This window comes from Drosophila suzukii (assembly GCF_043229965.1).
Source record: "Drosophila suzukii chromosome 2 unlocalized genomic scaffold, CBGP_Dsuzu_IsoJpt1.0 scf_2c, whole genome shotgun sequence".
Classification (NCBI taxonomy): Eukaryota; Metazoa; Arthropoda; class Insecta; order Diptera; family Drosophilidae; genus Drosophila; species Drosophila suzukii.
The window spans coordinates 21,175,305-21,198,563 of NW_027255896.1; the positions used below are offsets into that span (position 1 = coordinate 21,175,305).

The window sequence follows — 23,259 nt, forward strand, 5'->3', positions numbered from 1 at the left end:
TAAATATCTTTACTGACCACCAACCGTTGACCTTCGCAGTGTCGGAATCTAATCCGAACGCGAAAATCAAGAGGTGGAAAGCCCGCATCGACGAGTCCGGCGCTAAAATTTTTTACAAACCCGGCAAAGATAACCTTGTTGCGGATGCCCTCTCAAGACAGCAACTTAACGTTGTGGAAGAGGAAGAGGCTTTTTCTAGCGCGGCCACAATTCACAGTGAGCTGTCGCTAACCTATACCATTGAAACCACGGACAAGCCTTTGAATTGCTTCCAGAACCAGATAACTCTGGAGGAGGCACGCTTTCCGTTAAAACGCAGCTTCGTCCTCTTTGGGAACAAGAGACGGCATGTGATTAACTTCTCCTGCAAAGAGTCATTACTTGATGAACTCGCAGATATAATCGTTCCTAAGGGCGTAAACGCCATTCATTGTGACTTGCCCACGCTGGCAATGATACAGGACGAATTGGTTCGGCAGTTTCCAGCCACCAAATTTTGGCATTGCAAAAACCGTGTAACGGATATTTTTGCAGTTCCTGAAAGACGGGAAATCCTCACCGTCGAGCACAACAGGGCTCACAGATCGGCCCAAGAAAATGTTAAGCAGATACTCTCCGAGTACTACTTTCCAAAGATGGCCAAGCTAGCCACTGAGATTGTAGCAAACTGCAAAACATGTGCGAAAGCCAAGTACGATAGGCACCCAAAGAAGCATGAGTTAGGCGAGACTCCGATCCCCTCTCATGTGGGAGAACTGCTACATATCGACATCTTTTCCACAGACAAGAAATACTTCCTCACTTGCATCGACAAGTTTTCGAAGTTTGCAGTTGTGCAACATGTCCACTCTAGGACAATCGAGGATCTTAAACCGGCCATACTCCAAATCATGAACTTTTTCCCTAGGGCTAAAGTAGTCTATTGCGATAATGAACCTTCGTTAAACTCGCACACTATCTCAGCCATGCTTGACAACCATTTTGGCGTCAGCATTGCAAATGCCCCACCACTTCATAGCGTTTCAAACGGGCAGGTAGAGCGCTTTCACAGCACCCTCTTGGAGCTTGCTCGTTGCCTAAAAATCGACAAGAAGATAACCGATACTGTGGAAATTATTTTATTGGCAACCGCCAAATATAATAAATCAATTCACTCTGTCGTCGACAAACGGCCAGTCGACATCATGCAAAAGCATCCAAACGACCCACAGACGGACGTCCAGAATAAGATCGTTAGGGCGCAAAACACGCTCAGGGCTAGGGAAAATGCCTCCCGACAATGCAGAACATTCGAAGTCGGCGAGAAAGTTTTGGTTAAGTCGAACCGAAGGCTTGGCAATAAACTCACACCACTGTGTGAGGAAAAAGCTGTTGAAGCGGACCTGGGGACCACGGTCCTCATTAAGGGGAGGGTGGTCCACAAGGACAACATTAGATAATAATTCATTTTTTCTAACGTTTACACCTAGCCACTTGGCGTAAGTTTTCTTTTCCACAAGGAACAACATTAGATAATAGTTCATTTTTTCTAATGTCTACCCCTAGCCACTTGGCATAAGTTTTTTTTCCATATTTTCTCACCCCTATCCACTCGGTATAAGTTTTTGTTATAATTGTGCTTTTTTCTTTATGCTTTGGTGGTGGGCTACAATATTCTAAACAAACACTACAATACATCCAATATTACAGGTTCGCATTCGTATCCCTGTTAGTCCTGCTTACCGTAACATCGGGGCACGTCTCGGACTACTCGCAGGCCAAATATATTCCCATCATTGATGGTAGAATTTTAGTTTGGGAAGAATTCGCGTTCGTCACACACTCGGCGAATCTCTCAGAATATAGGCGCGTGGTGGAAGAAACAAATGGCATGATCAGCATGTTTCCCCAGTCACACATGCAGAAACTTTTGATTGTCGATGTTGCTCATCTGCGTGACCTGCTCGACTCGTTGAGCATCCACCACAGAGTAGCTAGGAGTTTGGATTTTCTAGGAGCGGCGTTAAAAGTAGTGGCGGGAACGCCAGATGCAGAGGATTTCGAAAAAATTAAATTTAATGAATTCCAGTTAATAAATGCAAACAATAGGCAGATAAACATCAATAGTAAAGTACAAGACCAAATTAATAATATTACTTCCACCGTCAACCAACTTCTGAGGTCAGCCAAGGGAACCCAAGTTGACACGGGGCATCTTTATGAGATGTTATTATCCCGAAATAGAATGATTAGTATGGAGCTGCAAAACTTATTGCTAGCGATTGCTTTAGCTAAGGCCAACATTGTGAGCCCTAGTATACTAGATCATGCAGACCTAGAAGATATATGGATAGAAGAGCCCACAGATACCCCCATCAAAGACCTATTGTCCGTTGCTTCCGTTAAAATATTACAGTCCGATAACCTTTTGTATTTTGTCATCAAATTTCCAATAATCAAATCATCCTGTATTAAAATCACTGTTTTTCCCGTGTCCCATCATGACACGATGCTCAGGCTGGAGGACAAAATAATAGCTGATTGCAATGGAGCAATTCATACGGTCAACAATTGCTCCACAACATCTGGAGCCACATTTTGCCAGCTGGCGGTAAGAAGGTCGTGCGCACAAGAGCTCCACGCTGGAGGCATAGCGCACTGTGACATCCAGCACAGCGATCTACATCCAATTACTCGCGTAGATGAAGGCATCATAATTGTAAACGATCGTCCGGCACGTGTGAGTGTAGATAATGGCACTTACATCCACTTACGAGGCACGCATCTCATTACCTTTATTGAGAGTGCCGTGGTTAATGAAACCCGATATGTCAATAATGACAGGGCCCAGAAGAGGGTCCCAGGAGTAGCCAGCTCGCCCTCCCTGAATATCACTATGGAGCACAACATCCTCAGTCTTCCATACCTTCACCGCTTGAGTGAACGTAATCTGGAACACATAAAGAGAGTCGGGGAGAATATCAACGACTATCATTCACATCAGATAGTACTGGTGGCAGCAGCAATATGTTGCGCGTTGATCTGCGTCGGTTTCACCTATCGGCGAGTCATCCAGGCCAGGAGAACTACGGCCCAAATAGCAGATATGATCGCCCAAATAGGGTCGGCCGAGGACGGCCTTAATTCTGAGGGGGGAGTAGTTAACTAAGTAAGTTAACCGGGCGACGGCAATGACCGATCGTCCGAAAGCTCGCTCCGGCCAAATTGCTGACACAGCGTCTGGCCGGAAGCCCGTGCATAGCCGGCAAGCACTACCCATTGGAGTGGCCGCTATGAGTCCCTTTTTATGTTAGCTTTAAGTTTAGTTCTCATTTTGATTTGAAAGAATAAAGAGCTAACGCTCACGAATTGAAACTCCGGCCATCGCCGTATTTGATTTATTGAAATTACACCCAGTCTGAGTCTCTAGGCCAGCGGGCTAAAAGAGGGCAGTTACCCTCTCAACCTAATCGTCATATATTTACTGTTGATGACGCAGGCCAACCGGCCAACTACAACACACACAGCGGCTGATATTACCAGCTACAACTACGGTCAACCGACCTCCTGCTACAGACGTTCTGCCAGCCAGCTTCACCCCCTCTACAGACGGACGGCCAGCCGGCACACGGATTAATTAATTATTTAATTTGCATACACTACTTTCCAAAGCACTTGGACCGTAGCTCGCCATCTTATCTCCGATTTCTTGGTATATGGTGGTGTTCCTCCGAACACCCCGAAGTCCATCCATGTTCTCTTCCAACAAATCCAACAGGAATTGGGTGGAATCCTTTGACCGAATTCGCTATCCTGTGTAATTGAATATAAACAGTACAATTTTGCTGGTTCTACAAACCAAGAATAGCAACATAAGAAATATTTTAGAGTCTTAATGAGTCCGTTGGACCAAAAAAAAAACGCTGCAACCTATAAATAAAAATAAATAAACTAGCTTTCTAAAATTGGATCATTCGGCACGCTTCAATAGAAAAGCGAGAAGCTTAAATATTTTGCTGAAGAACATTTTAGAAAGAGCTTTTATTATATGGCTTTATATGATGACAAAATTTGATATTAAAACTTTTGTAAATTGAAGGAGCGATCGTCTTGACCCCTTACCACAGAGAGTCTTCGGAAAGAAGGTAACAGGTAGAAGCAAGTATATGTATTCTTGATCAGGACCACTAGCCGAGTCGTCTGTCCGTAGAAGAGCTAGAATGTTGGGACTTGGCATGCAGACTCTTAAGCTTTCTGCGCAGCGTACGTTTTTTTCAGCAGAGCATCAGCCTTTTTTCCTCCTCCGATACAAAAGCCAGCGCGTCCTCCATAGAGTCCATCCGTTCGAAATGGTTGGTACTTGGATCTCAGTGGGAAGACGCTATTAGCTGCAAAGTAGCTTGTGGTGTGGAGTCCAGCGATTCCCCAATGGAGAGCTTGTCGGAGATCGTATTACTGGTGGTTTTTAGTAGAACCCAACCAAAATCTTTTGGCCAGAACATACTTTCTTCGCGAGGACACGGTCGGCCGGATGTTCATGTCGGTAGTAAAGTCCCACTCGGCATGCTCCTTTCTAATGGGCTTCCCAATGGGACTACCTCCAGCACTTCCATTCTTCTGCGTATTTTCCCTGTTGTGGTTTTGCTACCTGTGGGTCAAGTCCCACAATACTGGACATCATGGATTAATCGTCCTTTTTCACCTCCGGATGTCGTTTTTGCGAGGCGTCTAACGGCGATCATCAGAATTAACTCACGAAATCTGGTATTTTTTTGGTGTTTCCTTATCTCATCTGAGTACTGCGGTAAGCCGCCTATTTGGTTCCCTCTCATTTTATCTGAAAAACTCGACTAAGCAATTGAAATACATTCTTAATTAAAATTGCTTTTGTGACAACGATATCGGTTGCCATCGAAACTGTAGCGTTGCGCACAGCAATCGTGTATAAATCGTATAGGCCTACAAAATTGTAGAGAATTTAACTTACTTCACGGTTATTTAATAATTATTATGATAGTTCTTATCGATAATTCACTTATCGATACACGCCAGCAGCATTGTATCATGTAATCATGTGCGTTCAGTCGAACCATCGTAAGAATTCCATTATTGATCAATTATCATGTTGTTCTGCTGAACGCGGCCATTGACAATTTTCTAGGTACTGAAAATTAGAGATATTTGAAACTTTTATTTAAATAGCCAGGTTAGCAGTTTTATTTCTTACACAGAAGCTAAAAAGTTTTTTAATATTAGTTTTACATGAGTAAAGGAAGGAATTTGAACAATTTTTGGTCACTGTCAAGTTTGCATTCAATAAAATTTTAAGATTCTGACACAGATTGCTAATACTTTTTATTTATTTATTTAAATGCACCATTTTTTGTTTTCCACTTCAAGAACTAATATTTATCGCAGCTATTTTTTTCCGCGACTGAGTTTTTAGGGAACCTTGTATTTCGCTATTTGTTAATATACATTTACTTGTTTTTATTTTCACTGCTTGACATGTTATTGGTCTGTGAGAGATTTTCCTGGGAATCTTATGTATATATTCAGGGTATTCCCTTAACTGTTGAATTGCTGAAATGTTGTTTTTGGTCAGCTGTTAATCAGCTGTTCCATACAAAGTCAACTTTCAGAAATTTCAGAAATTCAACAGCCTCGGGGCTGTTGAAAATTTATTTAAATTGCTGAAAACCAAAGTTGTCGCTGTTCTCGACTAAAAGTAAGTGGGTAACTCTAGTCACTTGTAAGCCTGCAGGAATTGCCATCGTATAAATTATGCAAATAAAGGATATCTGATAGGATGCTGCCTGTTAGCAGCTCTAATAGTTTAGTTTTTTGGCTTATTCTCGGCATTTTCCCTAATTTTAAACATAATCTTTGGTAAACACAGACTGGCAATTTGACAATCTAACAAACAGCTGACATCTTAAAATTTAAAATTCCACAGGGAACTTTTAGGGACGTTCCCTTAATTGCTGAAATTTTCTGTTTAATTTTCAACAATTCAGCAATTCAACAGTTTTGGGAATACCCTGATTATTAAAATAACACTTATATTGCTTAATTTGGGAAAATGAAAATCAAGCAACAAGAACAACGGCTTCGCTAATCCGTTGTTGCTCTGTTGCCTAATAAGTCTGCATGTTCCGCTGCACATCAAAGCAGGATATTTATTGACATGTCCCATTATGTAAATCGTAATATAAAATATATATTTTTGTGAAACTTCACATAATCATAAACTCATCAATGTTTTACAAAATGTAAGTATTTTAAAACCCACACAAAATATTTTATCTGCTTTGTGGCCGTTGCGTTCGGATCTGCCGGCGTCGATGGCTGCTCTACCGACGCCGACTTCGTGATGATTGGGTGCTGGTGCGTAATTGCGGAACTATAGGAGTGGATCTGAAGGGCGGTGCCCCAATGAAACGTAAAACCCCTGCCGAAGTCACACGACCGTTTACAGTGTCTCTTAGACTCGCTAGTTAGTTAAATAAACAATCGTTAAAATAAGATAAGATGAAACGTTTTGCGCAACAGATGTAATTTCCTTAAAAAGAAGCATAGAAGTATTTATTTTCAAGATGAAATCTATTGTTGAGTTGCGAGCCGTTGGAAGGCTCCTTGGTCCTGCAGCAACAACAACTTCCTTATAAACGTGTCATTGTACTACAAATGCGTTTCGTTGTCAAAACATTTTTGAAGCGCCAAGTACAAAAATCGCTTAAACTCGTAAAAAAATACTGAATAAGCCACTGAAATATGGAATCGATTTGCGATTGCGGTCCAATTTTCCGCTGAAGCGAGTTGTAACGACTTTTCCCGTCTCTGTCTAGATCGACAAAAACAGCGAGCTAGCCATAGAAGTGAGCGAGAGGCAAATACGCGGTATTCAGATAAGCTAAGAAAATACCAAATATCAGATTTTGCGAGTAAATTTCGATGAACGCCATTAGCCGCGGCTTAAAGAATAATAAATCTAATTTTTTGGTGGTGTTCGTGCATAGGCGATGTTGAAAATAAAAATTAAAAATGGAAGGAAAACCCCAAAATCGGCTGCAGGAGGTGAGTGCAGATGCAACAGGACGCATAACCCAAGCTGTTGCCCTTTATTGTGGGCTTTCACCGACAGGAAGCAATACAACAGGGGCAAATCCGCAGAATAGTTGAAGTGCTGGACGAGATCCACTAGAGAATCCCAGTGGAAGGGCTCATGCCGAGTGGGACTTCGCCCTCTACATGGACATCCTGCCGGGCGTGTCCTCGCAAAGAAAGTAAGATCTGGTCAAAAGAATTTGGTTGCGTTGGACTAATAGAAGTATCTTTTTAGCAGAACCACCAGTAATGCGATCTCCGGCGACCTCTCCATTAGGACTCCGGACACGACCAACACCAGCTACTTGGCATCTTAAGCGGAGCTGGAGGACCCGCTGGCTTCTATAGGTAGGAGGAAAATAGGGCCAGCTGAGGAACTTGGAGGAGCTATAGACAGCCACTCCCAGGATGATGGGCGATTTCCTGCAGCATCAGCGGACCAACCCCGTTCCCAATCCGGCTCCCACTTTCTCAAGGTCCAATATGCCTATTCGGACTCGGAGCTGGACTGCGGTGGGGCGGGAAAGATGGCGAAGTATCCGTGGGACGAAAAGGAAGCTTTAAACTACTAATTTACATAAATAAAAACATTCGCTGAACATTCCATTAATTTTAATTTTAATTTCTTTGTGTACCAGCCGACTTCTCCTTTTTAAATTTCTCCAATTGATTTGTTTTCCGTTTGGTAACAAACCCAACTGATTGACAGTAAGACCAAAGACCACCAACTATGAAAACTTCGGTCACACTACAAAGAATAAGATTTTTCGACTAGTAAAACTCTTAGCCGATCTGAGTACTAGGCTTTATGGAAAAAGGCACTGACACGGAACTTGGTCGCTGAAGTGGAAACATTCTCTGTGTTAGGTTAAATGAATCGTACGTAATTGGTATTTTTTTAAACTGAAATGGTATATGTATGTTCCTATCATTATCGGTTTGGTTACAACGGTCACCCTGTTTATTTGTGGGGGTGGCCAATTTTTAAGACCAATAAAAACAACGCACAGTTATATTTCTAGTTTACATCTTTCTCTATAAACCATCAATCACATTTGTTGGCCGTTGGCCAACAAACTTACCTGTTAAGCTCAATTCACTGAATTCTGTAACCCAAATTTGAGAATTACAAATTTCCCGAATTTTCGTTTCGACGAAAAAACGACTTAGTATCGTCAAAGGAGTCTGGCTCGACCACGCTGTCAAGTCATCACAGTGTATAGTGCATACGGTAGTGTTGTTGCAACCAAAAGTCTAATCAACTATAATCTATTTAAAATCAACAAAAAAATGTTTAAGACCATATCTTCTAAAGACTTGTAATATTGTACATGTGCAGTGTTTAAAATTTGGTTCAGACCTACGGTTTAATAGAGCATGACCAAGGACGCGGGGCAATCGAGTCCATCTTCTGCTCAGCAAGAAGATCTAAAATCGCAGCAAAAACAAAAGCAAGCCATCCTCTACCGATTGGTACTCTTCTGTACTTCCTGCGGACTTGCGGCCTGGTCGTTTTATGCTTTAACTTCCTCGAATCTGAACTGGAAAATGCGACAGCTTCACCACCAGCCCACCGCTTACTACCATCAGACGTGGGACGAGTTAGCATTTTACTCAGTGGACGAGCTAAACGATAAACGCAGGGAGTTCTACGACAAAAGCACTAGGGAAGGGACCAGTTACACAGAGCAGGAACAGACAAATATCAAAGAGGCTATGGGGGCTCTTAAAATGGCCCAGGAAATGTACAGGAAGGGAAAGGATGATAAAGCTGTGCGTCTATTCGAACATGCTCTTGCGCTATCTCCCCGATTCCCTGAAGTTCTGCTTCGTTACGGCGAGTTCCTAGAGCACAGACAGCGCAACATTGTTCTGGCGGATCAGTACTACCATCAGGCCTTGATTATCAACCCAACCAACTTGGAGGCGCTAACTAATTGTCAGCGCACTGCTGACGTGGTGCAAAATCTTGATAGGCGCCGTTTAAAGTCTTTAGACTTCAAAAGTAATGTCCTATCTACTATACACGAGTCCAACGCCGCCCTTCGGCGGGCGAAAAAGGAAGCCTATTTTCAGCACATCTACCACTCAGTGGGCATCGAGGGTAACTCTTTGACACTGGCCCAGACGCGGTCTATCTTAAAGACTCGCATGGCTGTAGACGGCAAATCCATCGACGAGCACAACGAGATCTTAGGGATGGATCTGGCTATGAAGTACATTAATGCTATTCTTGTGCAAAAGTAAGTGGTAGAAATAATGCAACTTAAAAATTTGCTTTATATACGTTTTAAAATGTTATGCAGATTAGAAATCACTATAAAAGATATTCTTGAGCTGCACCGTCGAGTTTTAGGACATGTGGACCCAATTGAAGGTGGCGAGTTTCGGCGTAATCAAGTGTATGTGGGGGGTCATATACCGCCTGGCCCGGGGGATCTTTCGCTGTTAATGCAGCGCTTCCTGCGTTGGGTAAATTCGGATCACAGTAGTTCACTACATCCTGTTAAGTAAGTGCAATACCCAAGCTGTCAGCTCATTTAAAAAAACCGCTATTTTCTAAATCAGAGTCTATAACGACTAATTCTTAAATACTTTTACCTATTCACTTTTTTTTTTGGCTATTTTCCAATTTTTAGAACTCATATATGTAAATGTGAAACCATTCTCTATACTTTCCAGCTATGCAGCCCTCGCACACTACAAGCTGGTCCACATTCATCCCTTCATCGATGGGAACGGGCGTACCTCACGTTTGCTAATGAATACCCTATTAATGCGAGCAGGCTACCCACCTGTTATCATACCAAAGCAGCAGCGTAGCAAATATTACCATTTCCTTAAATTTGCCAACAAGGGCGACATTCGACCCTTTATGCGGTTTATCGCAGACTGCACGGAGAAGACGCTAGACTTGTATTTATGGGCTATCAGAGACCTTCCTCAACAGATTCCTATGCTCACCCAGACGGAAAGTGAAGACGGAGAACGTCTGGCTCAAATTCATATTTACGCTTAAGGACAACCACAAATATACTGTGCTACACAATCCAATCAAAACTATTATTGGGTTGGTCATGTGTGAGTGAACAAAAAAAGAGTTTAGTAAACTGCTCAGTTTTTCTGTCTCTCTTTTTTGATCAGTTTGAACAACTGACTCAAATATGATTTGCATACGGTCCTACAGACAATCCGCTGGGTTCACTGTTCAAATCGCGCAAGCCAGCTCACCTATTCGTTTATTTTTCTCAAATTTTCACTATGATGTGATATTAGGAGCCACTAAGAATTTAGGAGACCAACAGGCCAAGTGCAAGTATTGCAAGGCAACGCCAAGCTGCAATACAAGTGAGCAAGAGAGCCAGTATGCAAATGACCACGTGAACAACTAAAAAAGGGAGAAAAATTAGTGATTTGACACATTAAAATAAGGAACAAGTGAACATGAACATGTAATCCGATCGAATAAGTCCTAGAAACAGAATCCGTAACTGTACTGAGTTTCAAGTTAAAACTCACCACTGCTCGTGGACCAACATGAAAATTGGAATGGTGCAGATGCTGGACATAACTCTGCACAACTTAGAAACGTTTCGTTAACAACAGGGGAAACTTGGCATCATATGATATAGGAGCGATAGATATTCGCCCCCTACCCGCAACAACCAAGAGTCAAACCAACTCCCCTTGTCTTCGTGGATGAATGGATTCAATCGCTGAGGACTTGGGCCAAATCTTGAGCATACGAACTTTTTCCATTTCTTCATGATACTCGTGCATTTGTAATACCTCGGCAAGTTTTACACTCAGTCGTCGACAAAGATTTTTTAAATTCTATAATATACGCGGAGCTTACATATATAAATATTTTGTCACATTCCCATTGATTTCGATGTCCTATGTGTGAAGCAGTGCAAAAAAAAAAGGCACTTAAAAATCATTATTGGATTAAACACAAATTCAATTACAAATATTTGGAATATTATGAAAAAAACATAACTTTTAATATAAAAGACTAAGGCAGAATCTTAAAATAAAGACAAAGGCTATATCGCTAAGATTGAATTTCAAAAATTGTTTATTAATTCCATAAGTGGAACAGTTTCATGGGTGGATAACTCTCCTCCTTATAAAACGATCTCTTAATTCTGTTAAAAATTCTTCGTCAATAGGTTTTACTAGTTCTGTCCGTTGTTTTTTGGTTACAAATATATAATTAAAATTAATAATATAAAGAATATAGATATTTTGGTATCATTAGTTTTAATGAAGGGATTTTAAATGTTTATATTATCCAAAGACAGTTCCAATTTATTTGATAATCGGATACTTCATTATTTTTGAATGGGTTAGAATAATTATATAGTTAAGAATTCTGTTGAAACGTTATTAATTGTGGTTGTTTCATTAAATGTTATAAGAAATAATCGTTTAATTCGGAGATTTTGACAATTTTAAAATGGCACCATCTTGGACAATTGTCTAATAACTATTAAAAAGTGCTTTCTTAAATGTAGACATTTCACAATATGTATTTGCGCATTTTGCGACTTTATTACTTATTAATAATTTTCCATCGGTTTGGGAAATGGCTTTAGCGTAATATTTCACGCATCTGTTTTTTATTGTTGGGTATTTTATGTAAGATATTAAGAGTTCTACACGCAGAGCGATTGAATACAGTTCGTGTTTTAATATCTTCATTGTTTACAATTTTTGTATTTAAAACATCAATTTTTGCCAGTCCGATAGTATTAATAAAATTTTGTAGGTCAAATGTCAATAATAATTTAATAATGTTTAATAATAATTTATTAATGGTAGATCTTGATCAATGAAACTTTTTTTTAAATCTTCAGAAAGAGATTCTATATCTTTGAACAATTTGGAATTGATAATAAATTGTTTATTGATATTTTCAATGAAGTCATTGATTTTTTTGTACTTTATTGAAGTAATCATGATCCGGAGTTCCAGCTAACCATTTATCATTTTTGATCTAGCTAATATTAACTGAGACAAAATTTTTTCGATTACTTTTATGTCGTATTTAATTTCATCGTGACCTAATTAGAATACCTTTTAATTTTATTTGATTCTTTATTTATTATTTCTTTATAAAAACATAAATTAGTTACGTGGAATAAATCGCTGTTAGATTCACAGGTAAGGACATCCTTGTAGTCCTTGAACGGAAGAAATGCATGGTTCGAGTAAACAATTATTTCTGATATGGCCAATATTATGATTGATAAAAGAGGTATTAGGGATTGCCCTTTCTGTAAATTAAAAAAATAATTTATTAATACTTATTATTATTTTTTTGTATAATTATGTTTCTACTATTGATTATTATTTTATATGGCTTAATCTCCTTAACTACTTGTTTTTTATACCTGGGTTTAAGTTTATATATTTCCCTATTTTTCTTTTCATAAACTTTTTGTCCTACATGTTGTTCTTTTTCTTTTTTGTTTTCATTATGTGTTTCTAACCTTTTCTCTTAATTTTTTTTTTTTGATTTTTAATATTTTAGGAATTTGATTTTATTATAAAGAATGTCAAAAGGTTTTTGGTTCGTGGTGGAATGTATACTCCGATTATATTCCTGAGCGGCTCATATAACAATTTCAGAATAATCGTTTAGATTAAATTCTTCTTTTAAGCAGCGAGCTAATTCTGTTAATGTCGAATGTTCCCTTTCAACCTGCCCATTTGAGGTACTGTGCCTTGCGCCTGCGTAGTGTTAAGTTAATCCACACCTTTGTGCAAAAGATTTAAATTGGGCCAAGGTAAAGCTCGGTTTATTATCGGTCATAAGTACTTTGGCTTGGGGAAATTTTTAAAGTAATTCCATTACCTTGTTTTCAAAGTTTAATTTATTTTGAATTTCTTTAACTACTAGGAATTTGGAGTACGCGTCAATACAAGCTGTAAAAGTTAGACTTTGCGCATAGTATATATTAATATGTAAGTTTTCTCCTTCTTTAGTTGGTATTGGGGCTCAAATTTTAAAATTGGTAATATATTTAAGTTTTTTTTTTATATAGATTGGGCCAATATATAACCTACTAATTTGTTTATAGTTTTCGTCTGGTCCCCTATGAGCTCGATTGTGTGTTTCCTCTATTATTAAAGCTCTATCTTCGGCGTTTTCTACATCTTGTAGGAATATTCATTATTTGTTAGTATAATTATTTTTTAAAGATACTTGATTGTGATATAAATCTTCTAAACTACAATGAATTCCAACGGTTATGTTAGGTGGAAGATACTCACTTAATATAGTTACTAAATTCTCCACTGTATCATATTCGATTGTGTGTCAAGTCTTGTCAAAAACTTCCAGTGACTCGTGTACTGTATACCTCACCGTTGTTAATAATAATTGTTGTTTAAACTGACTTAACGGTTTACGGGTTTCTTGTATTACATTTTCAAAACTACATTCAGCTAAGTCCTTTGTGTCTTGATCCGAGTTTGACTGTTCTGATACATTTAAATCGCTGTTTGAAATATTATTTATTTGTATTCGTGATAATGCACCGGCAACAAAATTTGTTGTTCCGGGCTTGCATATTAGTTTTGGGGTAAAGCTCTACGTTTGGATTTTTATCCGAAATCGTGAAGGATACGGATTGTTGGTCCGTTTGTATTTCCTTGCCAATTATTGGTGGATTTTTAAAAGCCCATACTAAGGATAACAGTTCCCTATTACTTTTGGCATAAAGTAATTCCGTTTTATTCATTGTTATACCCTTGCAGAGGGTATATTGATTTCAGTCAGAAGTTTGCAACGCAGTGACTAGACGAGTTGTTCTAGCCATGTCCATGTCTTTTTAATTAGTTCTGAAATTCAGATTTATTTTTATCAAAATCGGACGACTATATGATATAGCTGCCATAGGAACGATCGGAAAATTGGTGGGAAAATAATATGAAACAAATTATAACTTCGGTGTTTTTATACCCTTGCAGAGGGTATATTGATTTCAGTCAGAAGTTTGCAACGCAGTGAAAAAGACGTTTCCGACCCCATAAAGTACATATATTCTCGATAAGCATACCGTCTGTCCGTCCGTTTCTACGCAAACTAGTCTCTCAGTTTTAAAGCCATCGGGCCGAAACTTTCCCAAAAGTCTTACATCTTTTGCAGGTCGGAACCAGCCGGATCGGACAACTGTATCTTAAACCTCCCATAGGAATAATTGAAAAAAAATTATTTTTTTTAATTATATCTTTGGTGTTTTTATTACATATAACCTCCTAAGCTTGAAAATAACCTTTTTTAATTAGATTTGAATTTCGAATTAAATTTTATCAAAATCTGACGACTTTATCATAGAGCTGACATTGGAACGATCGGAAAATTGGTTGGAAAATAATATGAAACAAAAATATAGCTTCCGTGTTGTTTCGTGGGCATATTAGTGCCCGAGTCCTGACAGGGACTTGGGCCGAGGGAGAGGCGTCCGATATTCTGGCACCATTTGCCGGCATAAGCTACGTCGTATTCGGGTCGTGGGATCTTGGTAAGCCTCTCTCCTCTCCAACATAACGAGAATAAATATTAAAAGTGCCTGGAAAATAATATTAGTCATAAAGTTCGTCAGTCGTCAGTCCACACTGCCCCACAAGCTTAGCTGTCGCTTGATCGTAATACGATCGGGCTGTGTTTTGGCCATATTCCCTCCCCTTCACATATTCGTGTGCCAATGGATCGTCGCGGGCCGCGCAATACGATCCCCTATTGTCAAGGTTGTCCGTCGAAAGTTATGTCATTGTTCTTAACCTACTCCACTCCTCGCGTCAGCACACCCACTTTGTTAATATATATATATATTACCTAATAAATGTATAAATTAGGTAATATATATCTGCATCTGTTGATTAATCTAATTTAATTGACAATTATTCTGTTAGCGGAGAGTATTGAATTTACCACCTATGAAGGTGCACACATCAGCAAAATACTGACTATTCACGACTACAAACGTCGCTCAGAGGGCTCTTGCAATTGTCATATAACTACAAGGCTGATACTCGCCGCTGAAAAAGTTTATAGTAGTCTATAAAACTGTAGGATACTGCACGAATATTTATATATGTATGTTTATAAGAAAGGAACCGTGTCCCGACAAACTTACCACCTCTTTAAATCCTGGGCGATGAGATCTCGACGCTCCGGATCCTCGGCTTTGGGAAAATATTATATTGGATATATATATATAAATATACGTGCACCAAAATACGGCTGTTCTTAAGTATACCAATTCAATTAGCACAAAATATATATATATTATGCCAGAGGCATGCGACTTCTTCAACGGCTGGTGGAGAGATTCGTCCTCTCTAACTGTTTATCATGATTCGCACTTTGTCAATTGATTCGGTTGGCTTGAACATATTTCAATGCATGTTTGAATGCTTGATTTTCACTTGTTATCCAATTGTATTATTTGAGGATATGGGTGCTTGGTTATGCATGAGTTCACTTTAGCTTTGGTTGGCTCGATTAACACATTTATATTGCATCACTACTTTCTCCGACGTATGCTATTGGTCGCTACGCTCTGAACGGATGGTTCCTACAGCTGAACAAATTTCAGGAGCATGGAGATCACGGATACTGCGTCCACAAACATCGCAGTATGTTGGATGTCGTCCTTATTGTTGATCTTCTCCACGTTCTTTGATGACGATAGCGGCGCTGGTTCGACACAAGATTATTTCGAGCTGCAATTGTGTTCTCCTCAAGGACTGTTGGATATGGTGGGTGGTCCTGGTGGCAGAAGACTCCATGGACGACTGTCCCAGGGAAAGTCGCCTTCCATCGAAGCTGCCGGCTTCCGTCAGCAAGACACCCAAATGGATTCTCTGTCTTTCTCTATTTGTTTAAAGTCTTTTATACCAGACTAAAGCATTTACTTGGCTGCGGGTATGGATCGGATAAACTAGGTGTTTCTACCTAGGATTACTGTTTCTTGATATCTGCTGTCTTGGGAGTCAACGGCCGGCTGTTGCTCTTTGCAAGCTACCGGAGTATGGTTACCAATAGGTCGATAGTGGCCGTTGTTCTGGCCACGCGACACCCGAGAATTGCCGAATTGCTTTTTCTTCTGCTTTACCAGTATGAGTCTGGTTAGTCACATGCACCCCTCCCCCTGGCTAAAGATTCGTCGTTATTTCTCTATGTGAATCTTTCTATGTGGAGGGCGTACGTAACAGTGTTTTTTAACAAATAACCTCCTACGCTTGGAAATAACATTTTTAAATTAGTTCTGAATTTCGAATTTAATTTTATCAAAATCGGACGACTATATCATATACAGTAGCTGCCATAGGAACGATCGGAAAATTGGTGGGAAAATAATATGAAACAAATTATAGCTTCGGTTTTTTCTTACATATATACTATTGGGAATATCATTTTTTTTATTTTAAATTTAATAAATATAACTGCAAGGGTATACAAGCTTCGGCTTGCCGAAGTTAACTTCCTTTCTTGTTTTTTTTCAGTTACGTTTGATCCGTCTGTTGTAAAAACGAATTTCTTACTATAATCTGGCTACACTAATTCAACCTTTGCTATTAGATTCTCTTTTGGCTCTTTAAAAGCTTTTACAGCTAATTCGTCAAACTGTATTGAAATTTTTGTAGACATTCTTTAAGAAACCTTTCCATTTTCCCCTTCTAGATATTTTGTTAATGGTTTAGCAACTTTTGCATAGTTACGGACAAATTTTCTGTAGTACCCCGTTAGGCCTTGAAAACTCCGAAGTTCTCTTATATTTCGTGGAATCGGATATTTGGTAATTGTTGCAATTTTTTAGGATTCGTTTTTATTGCGTTATAAGAAACAATGTAACCTAACAATCAAATATTACCATTTTTCTTTAATTAAATCAGCATAATGTTGTTTAATTGCGTTTGAAAAAAATTAATAACATCCATATAAACATGGCACGTTTTTCCACTTGTACCCTTAAGAAATCATTCATGGTTTTTTTTAAAATTTTCGGTACAATTTTTAAGCCAACATTTAGTCGTAAAAATTCAAATTTTCCATTATTGATAGAAAATGCTGTTTTTCAATATATGAATCTTTTATTTAAATTGGGTGGAATCCTGATTCCAAATCGATTGTTAAGAAGTATTTAACCTTTCCTAAATATGCAAATATTACAGACGGGGTATGCATCGGGTATATGTCCGGTATAGTGTTTTCGTTAAGTTTTTTGTAAACTTTTCTAATCAATTAATCTATGTTTAGGACTGCCATCTTCATTTTGACCTTTTTTGGGTACACCTAACACTGTTGAATTATAATTTTTTCTGTCTTATAATTTTTTAATTTAGCATTTTATGGACTTCATTATTAACGAATTCTGAAACTGATAAGGTATAAGGATGTTGTTTACTATAAATTGCCGTGTCATTGTCGGTATTTCTTTAACATTCGAATCGCTTCGAAATTGAATTTGTAAATTTATTTTCGAGTGTTCCTCTTAGATTATGTTAACAATTTACTTTCCAGAACTTTTATTCGATTAGTACTAGACATTTTAACATTATTCATTTTATTTCGTTTGGCCTCTTTAGTTCCAAAATTTGTTTTTTTTTATTGACGTGTAAATCGACGGCGGGATGTTTGGGATTTTTAGATTCTAAGCAATTAACTTTTTTGTTGAAGTTCAACAAGTGGAGTGAAGTTTGTGGTTCAGGATTTTTTGAGCTCAAACTATTTAATTTTTTATTGACGGACATTTCAGTATTTTTTGATTCCAAATTTTTTATTGAGGATTTGTTGATCCCAAACTTTTTATTTTTTTGTTGACGTATATTTTTACATCGTCGTGTTAAGGACTTATTGATCCCAATCTTTTCTCGCCTTATTCCACAAATATCGAACCTGTGTTTTTAGCCACTTTTCTTATCAAAATATTTTTTTATAATAAATTCTTTCAATGGGAGAGTATTAGTAACTTCAACTAAACTTATTTTGCTTTTTTCATGTTATGAATACTTTGAATTGGCCAACTAATCTACGACACGGCCATCCTGACTTTCACACGTCCTCGTGTGTTTCCAACTTTAAAACATTACAAAATATTATCTCTCAATAATAAATATAACTAGATATGTACCTTGAAGTTAAAGCAAAAAGAACTATATTTTCGTTAATCAGAAGCCTTATAAACTATTAATATATGAATAACAAATCAAACTTAGCATTTTTCCTTTCTTAACATTTTTCCTTAATAACATTATTCTTTTAAATTCAAAACAAAAATACAGAATTCCTAATTCTTAACTAGCAGATCGAACTTACACTTCCTCATACGTAAACAAAGGACAATACTTTTATTACTTTAAGCCTTGAGATCCGGACTACCATCAATTCAAACAATATTTATTTTCCATTTTCATTTGCTTCTCCAATAAGCAATCACATTGTTACATCGTCAATCACTATCTCTAACAGTTTTCATTTTACTTAACAATTTAAGTTTTGTCTCGACCAACCGGCCAACATAGCACACAGTTGTCTCGACTATAAACAGATCAATTGACCAACCGGCCAACACATAGCACACAGTTGTCTTAACTGTAAACAGATCAATTTACGGGTTTTCATTTCAACCAACCGGCCAACACATAGCACACAGTTATCATTTACATTTTCTTATTTCATAAATCATCGCAGCCATCACCGGCTCGACAACATCATCTTCATCCATGACCGCCTCGTCATGCTCTGTGGTAATCCCCTTCTCAGGCATTTTTCGTAAAAATTCGTGGGAATATTTGTAAGTTCGATTGCCCTTTAACGCTTTTAATTTACATCGATTACCTGGTAATAGCTCAACAACTAAAAATGGGCCTTTAAACTTGGGGTCTAGTTTTGTCTGGTGTCGCTCCTCATTCTTGAGTAAGACATGATCCCCAACTTTATGCTTAACAATAGTGGCTTTATTCCGATCGAATCTTAATTTGTCATATTTGGAATTGTGTTTCATATTGTGCTTAGCTATATTTCTGATTAGATTTACATCAACCACACTCTCGTTTTCAGCAACGGGTACAAGACCAAATGGTCTAGCTTCTTTTCCAATTAGTAACTCTATTGGACTAACCTTCGTTACCCGATTGGGAGTGCAATTAAGAGCCAGTTGAATTTCATACAAAGCGTAATGCCAAGATGCCTTGCCCGTATCAACCGCAGTTAGCATAGATTTAAGGCCATTGGCCCGGCTGGCGCCAGTTGCGATGAAATGTAAATCTATCTTTTGTGCTGAGCAAATGTCGCGAAACAGTACTAGCAAATCTACGTCCCTGATCAGCTATCAAACGGGAAGGAACCCCAAAAATCGATACTAAAGACCTCACTGAATTGATGCAGCTTTCAGAGTCTAGTCTAGTGGTGTGAAACAAATGGACGAACTTAAAAAAAATGCATCTATTTGAACTATTATATATTCCTTTTGGTCATTTTTACCACTAAGCTTCTCTGTGATATCAATATGAACTGTATGAAACGGGACACTCACTTTCGGAATGGGATGCAATTCAGCTTGTACCTTGCCAGTCGCAGGTTTAGATAACATACAGGTAATGTAATTGTCAACGAATTTACGGACATACTTTGACATTTTGTCAAACCAATAGTACTCGTACACTTTTGCAAGGGTCTTTTCCCAACCGAGATGCATAATTGCCTCGTGAATGTTGTTAACAGCGGACCACCTAAAGGGCTTTGGAATAATAGGAAGACAGGGAGTTTTCCCATGTCTTTGAATTTTCCTATATTTTTCAAAGGTTTTCGCTATATCCTCAGGAAGTTCTCCATTGCGCAATTTGGACACGATAGATGATGTTTCTTCATCTCTTTGCTGCTCTGCCAGCAACCAGTTGTCGGTAATCTCTGTCAAGTTTTTGAGCTTTTCGGTTGTACCTTATGAATTTTTACGATCTTCCAACACTGGGTTTCGAGAGAGAAAGTCTACATGAGCCATTCGATCACCTGGTCTATACTCAATATCGAACTTAAAACCTGCATATACGACCGCCACCTTTGCACTCTAGGAGCTAACTCGGCTTTGGTTTTTGAAGCTTTGAGCGAAGTACAGTCCGTATACACCGTAAATTGACGACAATGCAAGTAATGACGGAAATAATTCATGGAGACATATACTGCGAGCGTTTCCAACTCGTATGAGTGGTAGCGTGATCCGGCGGGGGAAGTCCTTTTGCTGAAATACTCGATCACTCGAGGCTTGTTCTCGATCCTATGCAATAAAATGGCCCCGTAACCATCAGCACTTGCGTCGGTGTGAAGCTCAATCGGAAAAACATTGAAAGTGAATTAAATGTAATTGTTACACCGATTCCCTGGCTCAAAATTTCTCGCCCTTTCAAAGCATCGTATTTGATATAACTATCTTGAACTGCATGAAAAAGAACATCGAAGGAATGATCACAAATCAAAACTTTAGCCAATATCTGTAGGTTGCTACAAACCGTATTACTACCAATACCTCTTAAAATTACTACGTTATTTATTCTAGATCCAGACAGCTTTAGCGAGACGGCTTCCTTGATGAACGAGCACTCGGCTCCTGAGTCAAAACAAATTGGAACGACTCACCAAATTGTTGAAAAGTTCCAAGGGGCTCAAGTACGGTACACAGGTTGACATCTTTAACATAATCCATCTTGACCGTCGTTGAGCGCTCCTGACGATCCGGGCACACAGTAGCCACATGTCCTTCCTTTCCACACTTAAAGCAGATTAGAGTCGAGCGATCTCTTCCTCCGTTATGTCCAGAACGTTGATTAGCTAGTTGACTATGTCACGGGGGCACTGTAATATGTTTAAACGAGTAGGATTTTCCGTACATCCCAAATAATATAAGTCCACTTCATTTAGGTTAGATATCCATTTGGATGTTTAATTTGTATTTTTATTCGGAGCAGAGCAGCCGTTGTTGCCGCTCTGAGTTCAAAAGAGTTTCTTCACAAACTTAATTTACTTAGGAGCTAAGGAGGTCTAAGTCTCATAGCGGCGCTGCCAACAGCGGCAGCGAAGAGACGGCCTGTATATTCTTATGTATATTGACCGAGCCCTTGTTTATGTAAACACTGCAACAAAATGTTGCAGTGTGTTTGATTCAAGTACTCTTTGGTACAGTAGATATTCAATATAAGTGCATACTACATCTCCCTCCTTTTGAAAAATAACGTAATATAATGGAGTTATTTTCTTTGAGCAAATTTTAAGAAAATTGATATTATTTATAGCAAGATTAAGGATTTTTTTTTTGTTTGTAATTGGTTTTTCTATTTTTTTTTTGTGTATACTTATTTTAGATATGGTTATTTTTATATGCTCTTATATTTTGTATGGCCATACGTGAAATATTTATGGAATAAAAATTGATTATAAAATAAAGAGTTTTAATCATCTTTATGTACTCTTTGTTTTTTATTTTTGTTATTTATTATAGTTATGTTATCTCTATCTCCTATTTGTTCTACCCTATAAGGACCTGTATATTTCGAATCTAACTTATGTCCTGTTTCATTTTTCAATAAAAACTGATCTCCTATTTTTAAATCGAAATCTAAACTAGTTTTGTCGTAACTAATTTTCTGTTTTAACTTATGAGATTCTAGCATTAGTCTAGCTCTCTTAATTGCCTGTTCTAATCTAAATTTGGATTCCTTAGCATAATCTTCTATATTACAAAGGGGTTTTATTTTATCTATGCTATTAAAATGTTTTGGTAGATTTGAAGTTTTACCAAAAACTAGCTCATATGGACAATAGTCATGTGCCATAGATGGGGTTGTATTAAAACAATAGACGAAGTATCGTAGCCATACATCCCAATCTGTTTTGTCAACTGAGATGTATGAACGAATGAACTCATTGGTGTGCAGTTGAAGTTATGTTTTTAATATGTAAGTATTTACATAGGTCTTCAATAATTGAATTTTTATATTCTGTTCCCATGTCCGTAATGAACGTCTTCATTGGACCGTACTTTAGAATAAAATCTTTAAATATAGCTTTTGCTACTAGGTATTTAGTTAAATCGCAGATGAGTGTTACTGCGTATTCGTTTCCATTATTATATTTTGGAAGTGGACCAATAGTATCTACAATTACTATATCAAAAGCTCTTTGTGGAGTTTCGGTTATAGTTAGTGGGGTCTTAGTATGTTTAGTCGTGTTCGACTTTTGGCATTTAGGACATTTCTTTACGTACTCTTTTATGTCTTTGGACATATTTTTCCAGTAATAGTGTCTCTGGACCTTGGCCAAGGTTTTTGTAATGCCTGTATGACCACCTTGTATTGGATCATCATGGAATGTAGACAATATAGCTTCTTTTTCTTTATAATTTTTGATTACGGTCACCGGGTTGAGTAGCGCTACTCTCAATGATTTCATTATATTATTGCCCATCATTTTAAAATTATCAATTGAACCATGTTCAAAGATATTTTCCCACGGTGCCACTTTGAGTTGGCTGACTTTGTGAATACCGGCCTGCTTTTCAAGCCTTTAAAAGAATTGACCTAAGTCAATGGTTCCATTAGTATACAAATCGCTAACATCATATCTTGCTGTAATTTTCTTTTCGTGCTTAAATAAACACATTTTATTATTTACATGCACGGTCACTACTTTACGTACTTCATCATTATTAATGACTTCATATACGTTGGGCTTTGAAGCTTTTTCTATAGATTGCTTATGCACTTCTATTTGATCTTTTCCTGCGCAGGATTTTTGTCTACTTTGGTTTCTGGTAGTGACTTTCAGAATTGTATTGCTTGTTTGTATATTTTTTAAGTTTGTGATGGTTATTCTAGAGAGCGCATCGGCTACACGGTTATCTTTACCCTTTAGATACTCTACCGTAAAATTATATTCCTCCAATTCAAGTCTCATTCGTGTTAGTTTGGAACTGGGATTTACCATTGAAAATAAGTGTGTAAGTGCTCTATGGTCTGTTTTGACAGTGAAGTGTCTACCATAAATATATGGTTTGAAGTGTGTTATTGCCCAATGCATGCTAATTCTTGTTCTGTAGTGCTCTTGTTGCTTTCACCTTTCGTAAAGGATCTTGATGCGTATGCCACTGGAATCTGTAGTCCATTTTT

At 38.1% G+C, this 23,259-nt stretch overlaps 2 protein-coding genes across 4 annotated transcripts; both read left to right on the forward strand.

Annotated features, from left to right (window-relative positions):
* Positions 1-4,407: 4,407 nt before the first annotated feature.
* On the forward strand, positions 4,408-21,381 carry LOC139354255 (uncharacterized). 3 transcript variants are annotated; one of them, XM_070998485.1, is made up of 4 exons: positions 4,408-4,743; positions 6,999-7,056; positions 7,124-7,265; positions 7,322-7,690. In XM_070998485.1, the coding sequence occupies exons 1-3, from the start codon at positions 4,408-4,410 to the stop codon at positions 7,159-7,161; spliced, it is 432 nt and encodes a 143-aa protein (XP_070854586.1). In that variant the 3' UTR covers positions 7,162-7,265; positions 7,322-7,690. The 3 variants fall into 3 exon arrangements, 2 of the variants coding, with proteins under 2 accessions (XP_070854586.1, XP_070854587.1); XM_070998486.1 differs by having other exon boundaries at positions 7,325-7,690; XR_011605402.1 differs by adding an exon at positions 20,655-21,381 and having other exon boundaries at positions 4,603-4,743; positions 6,999-7,265; positions 7,322-7,965.
* On the forward strand, positions 7,963-11,160 carry Fic (FIC domain protein adenylyltransferase). Its single transcript, XM_070998484.1, has 3 exons — positions 7,963-9,329; positions 9,393-9,596; positions 9,769-11,160. Exons 1-3 carry the CDS (start codon positions 8,464-8,466, stop codon positions 10,103-10,105), a joined length of 1,407 nt encoding a protein of 468 aa, XP_070854585.1. The 5' UTR covers positions 7,963-8,463; the 3' UTR covers positions 10,106-11,160.
* Positions 21,382-23,259: the final 1,878 nt, after the last annotated feature.

Coding starts and splice junctions, on each gene's coding strand:
- Fic (XM_070998484.1), top strand. CDS start 8,464: ATGACCAAGGACGCGGGGCAATCGAGTCCATCTTCTGCTCAGCAAGAA. Junction 9,330..9,392: donor AATGCTATTCTTGTGCAAAA/GTAAGTGGTAGA, acceptor AATGTTATGCAG/ATTAGAAATCACTATAAAAG. Junction 9,597..9,768: donor AGTTCACTACATCCTGTTAA/GTAAGTGCAATA, acceptor TATACTTTCCAG/CTATGCAGCCCTCGCACACT.
- LOC139354255 (XM_070998485.1), top strand. CDS start 4,408: ATGGAGAGCTTGTCGGAGATCGTATTACTGGTGGTTTTTAGTAGAACC. Junction 4,744..6,998: donor GAATTAACTCACGAAATCTG/GTATTTTTTTGG, acceptor GTTCGTGCATAG/GCGATGTTGAAAATAAAAAT. Junction 7,057..7,123: donor CCCAAAATCGGCTGCAGGAG/GTGAGTGCAGAT, acceptor TTTCACCGACAG/GAAGCAATACAACAGGGGCA.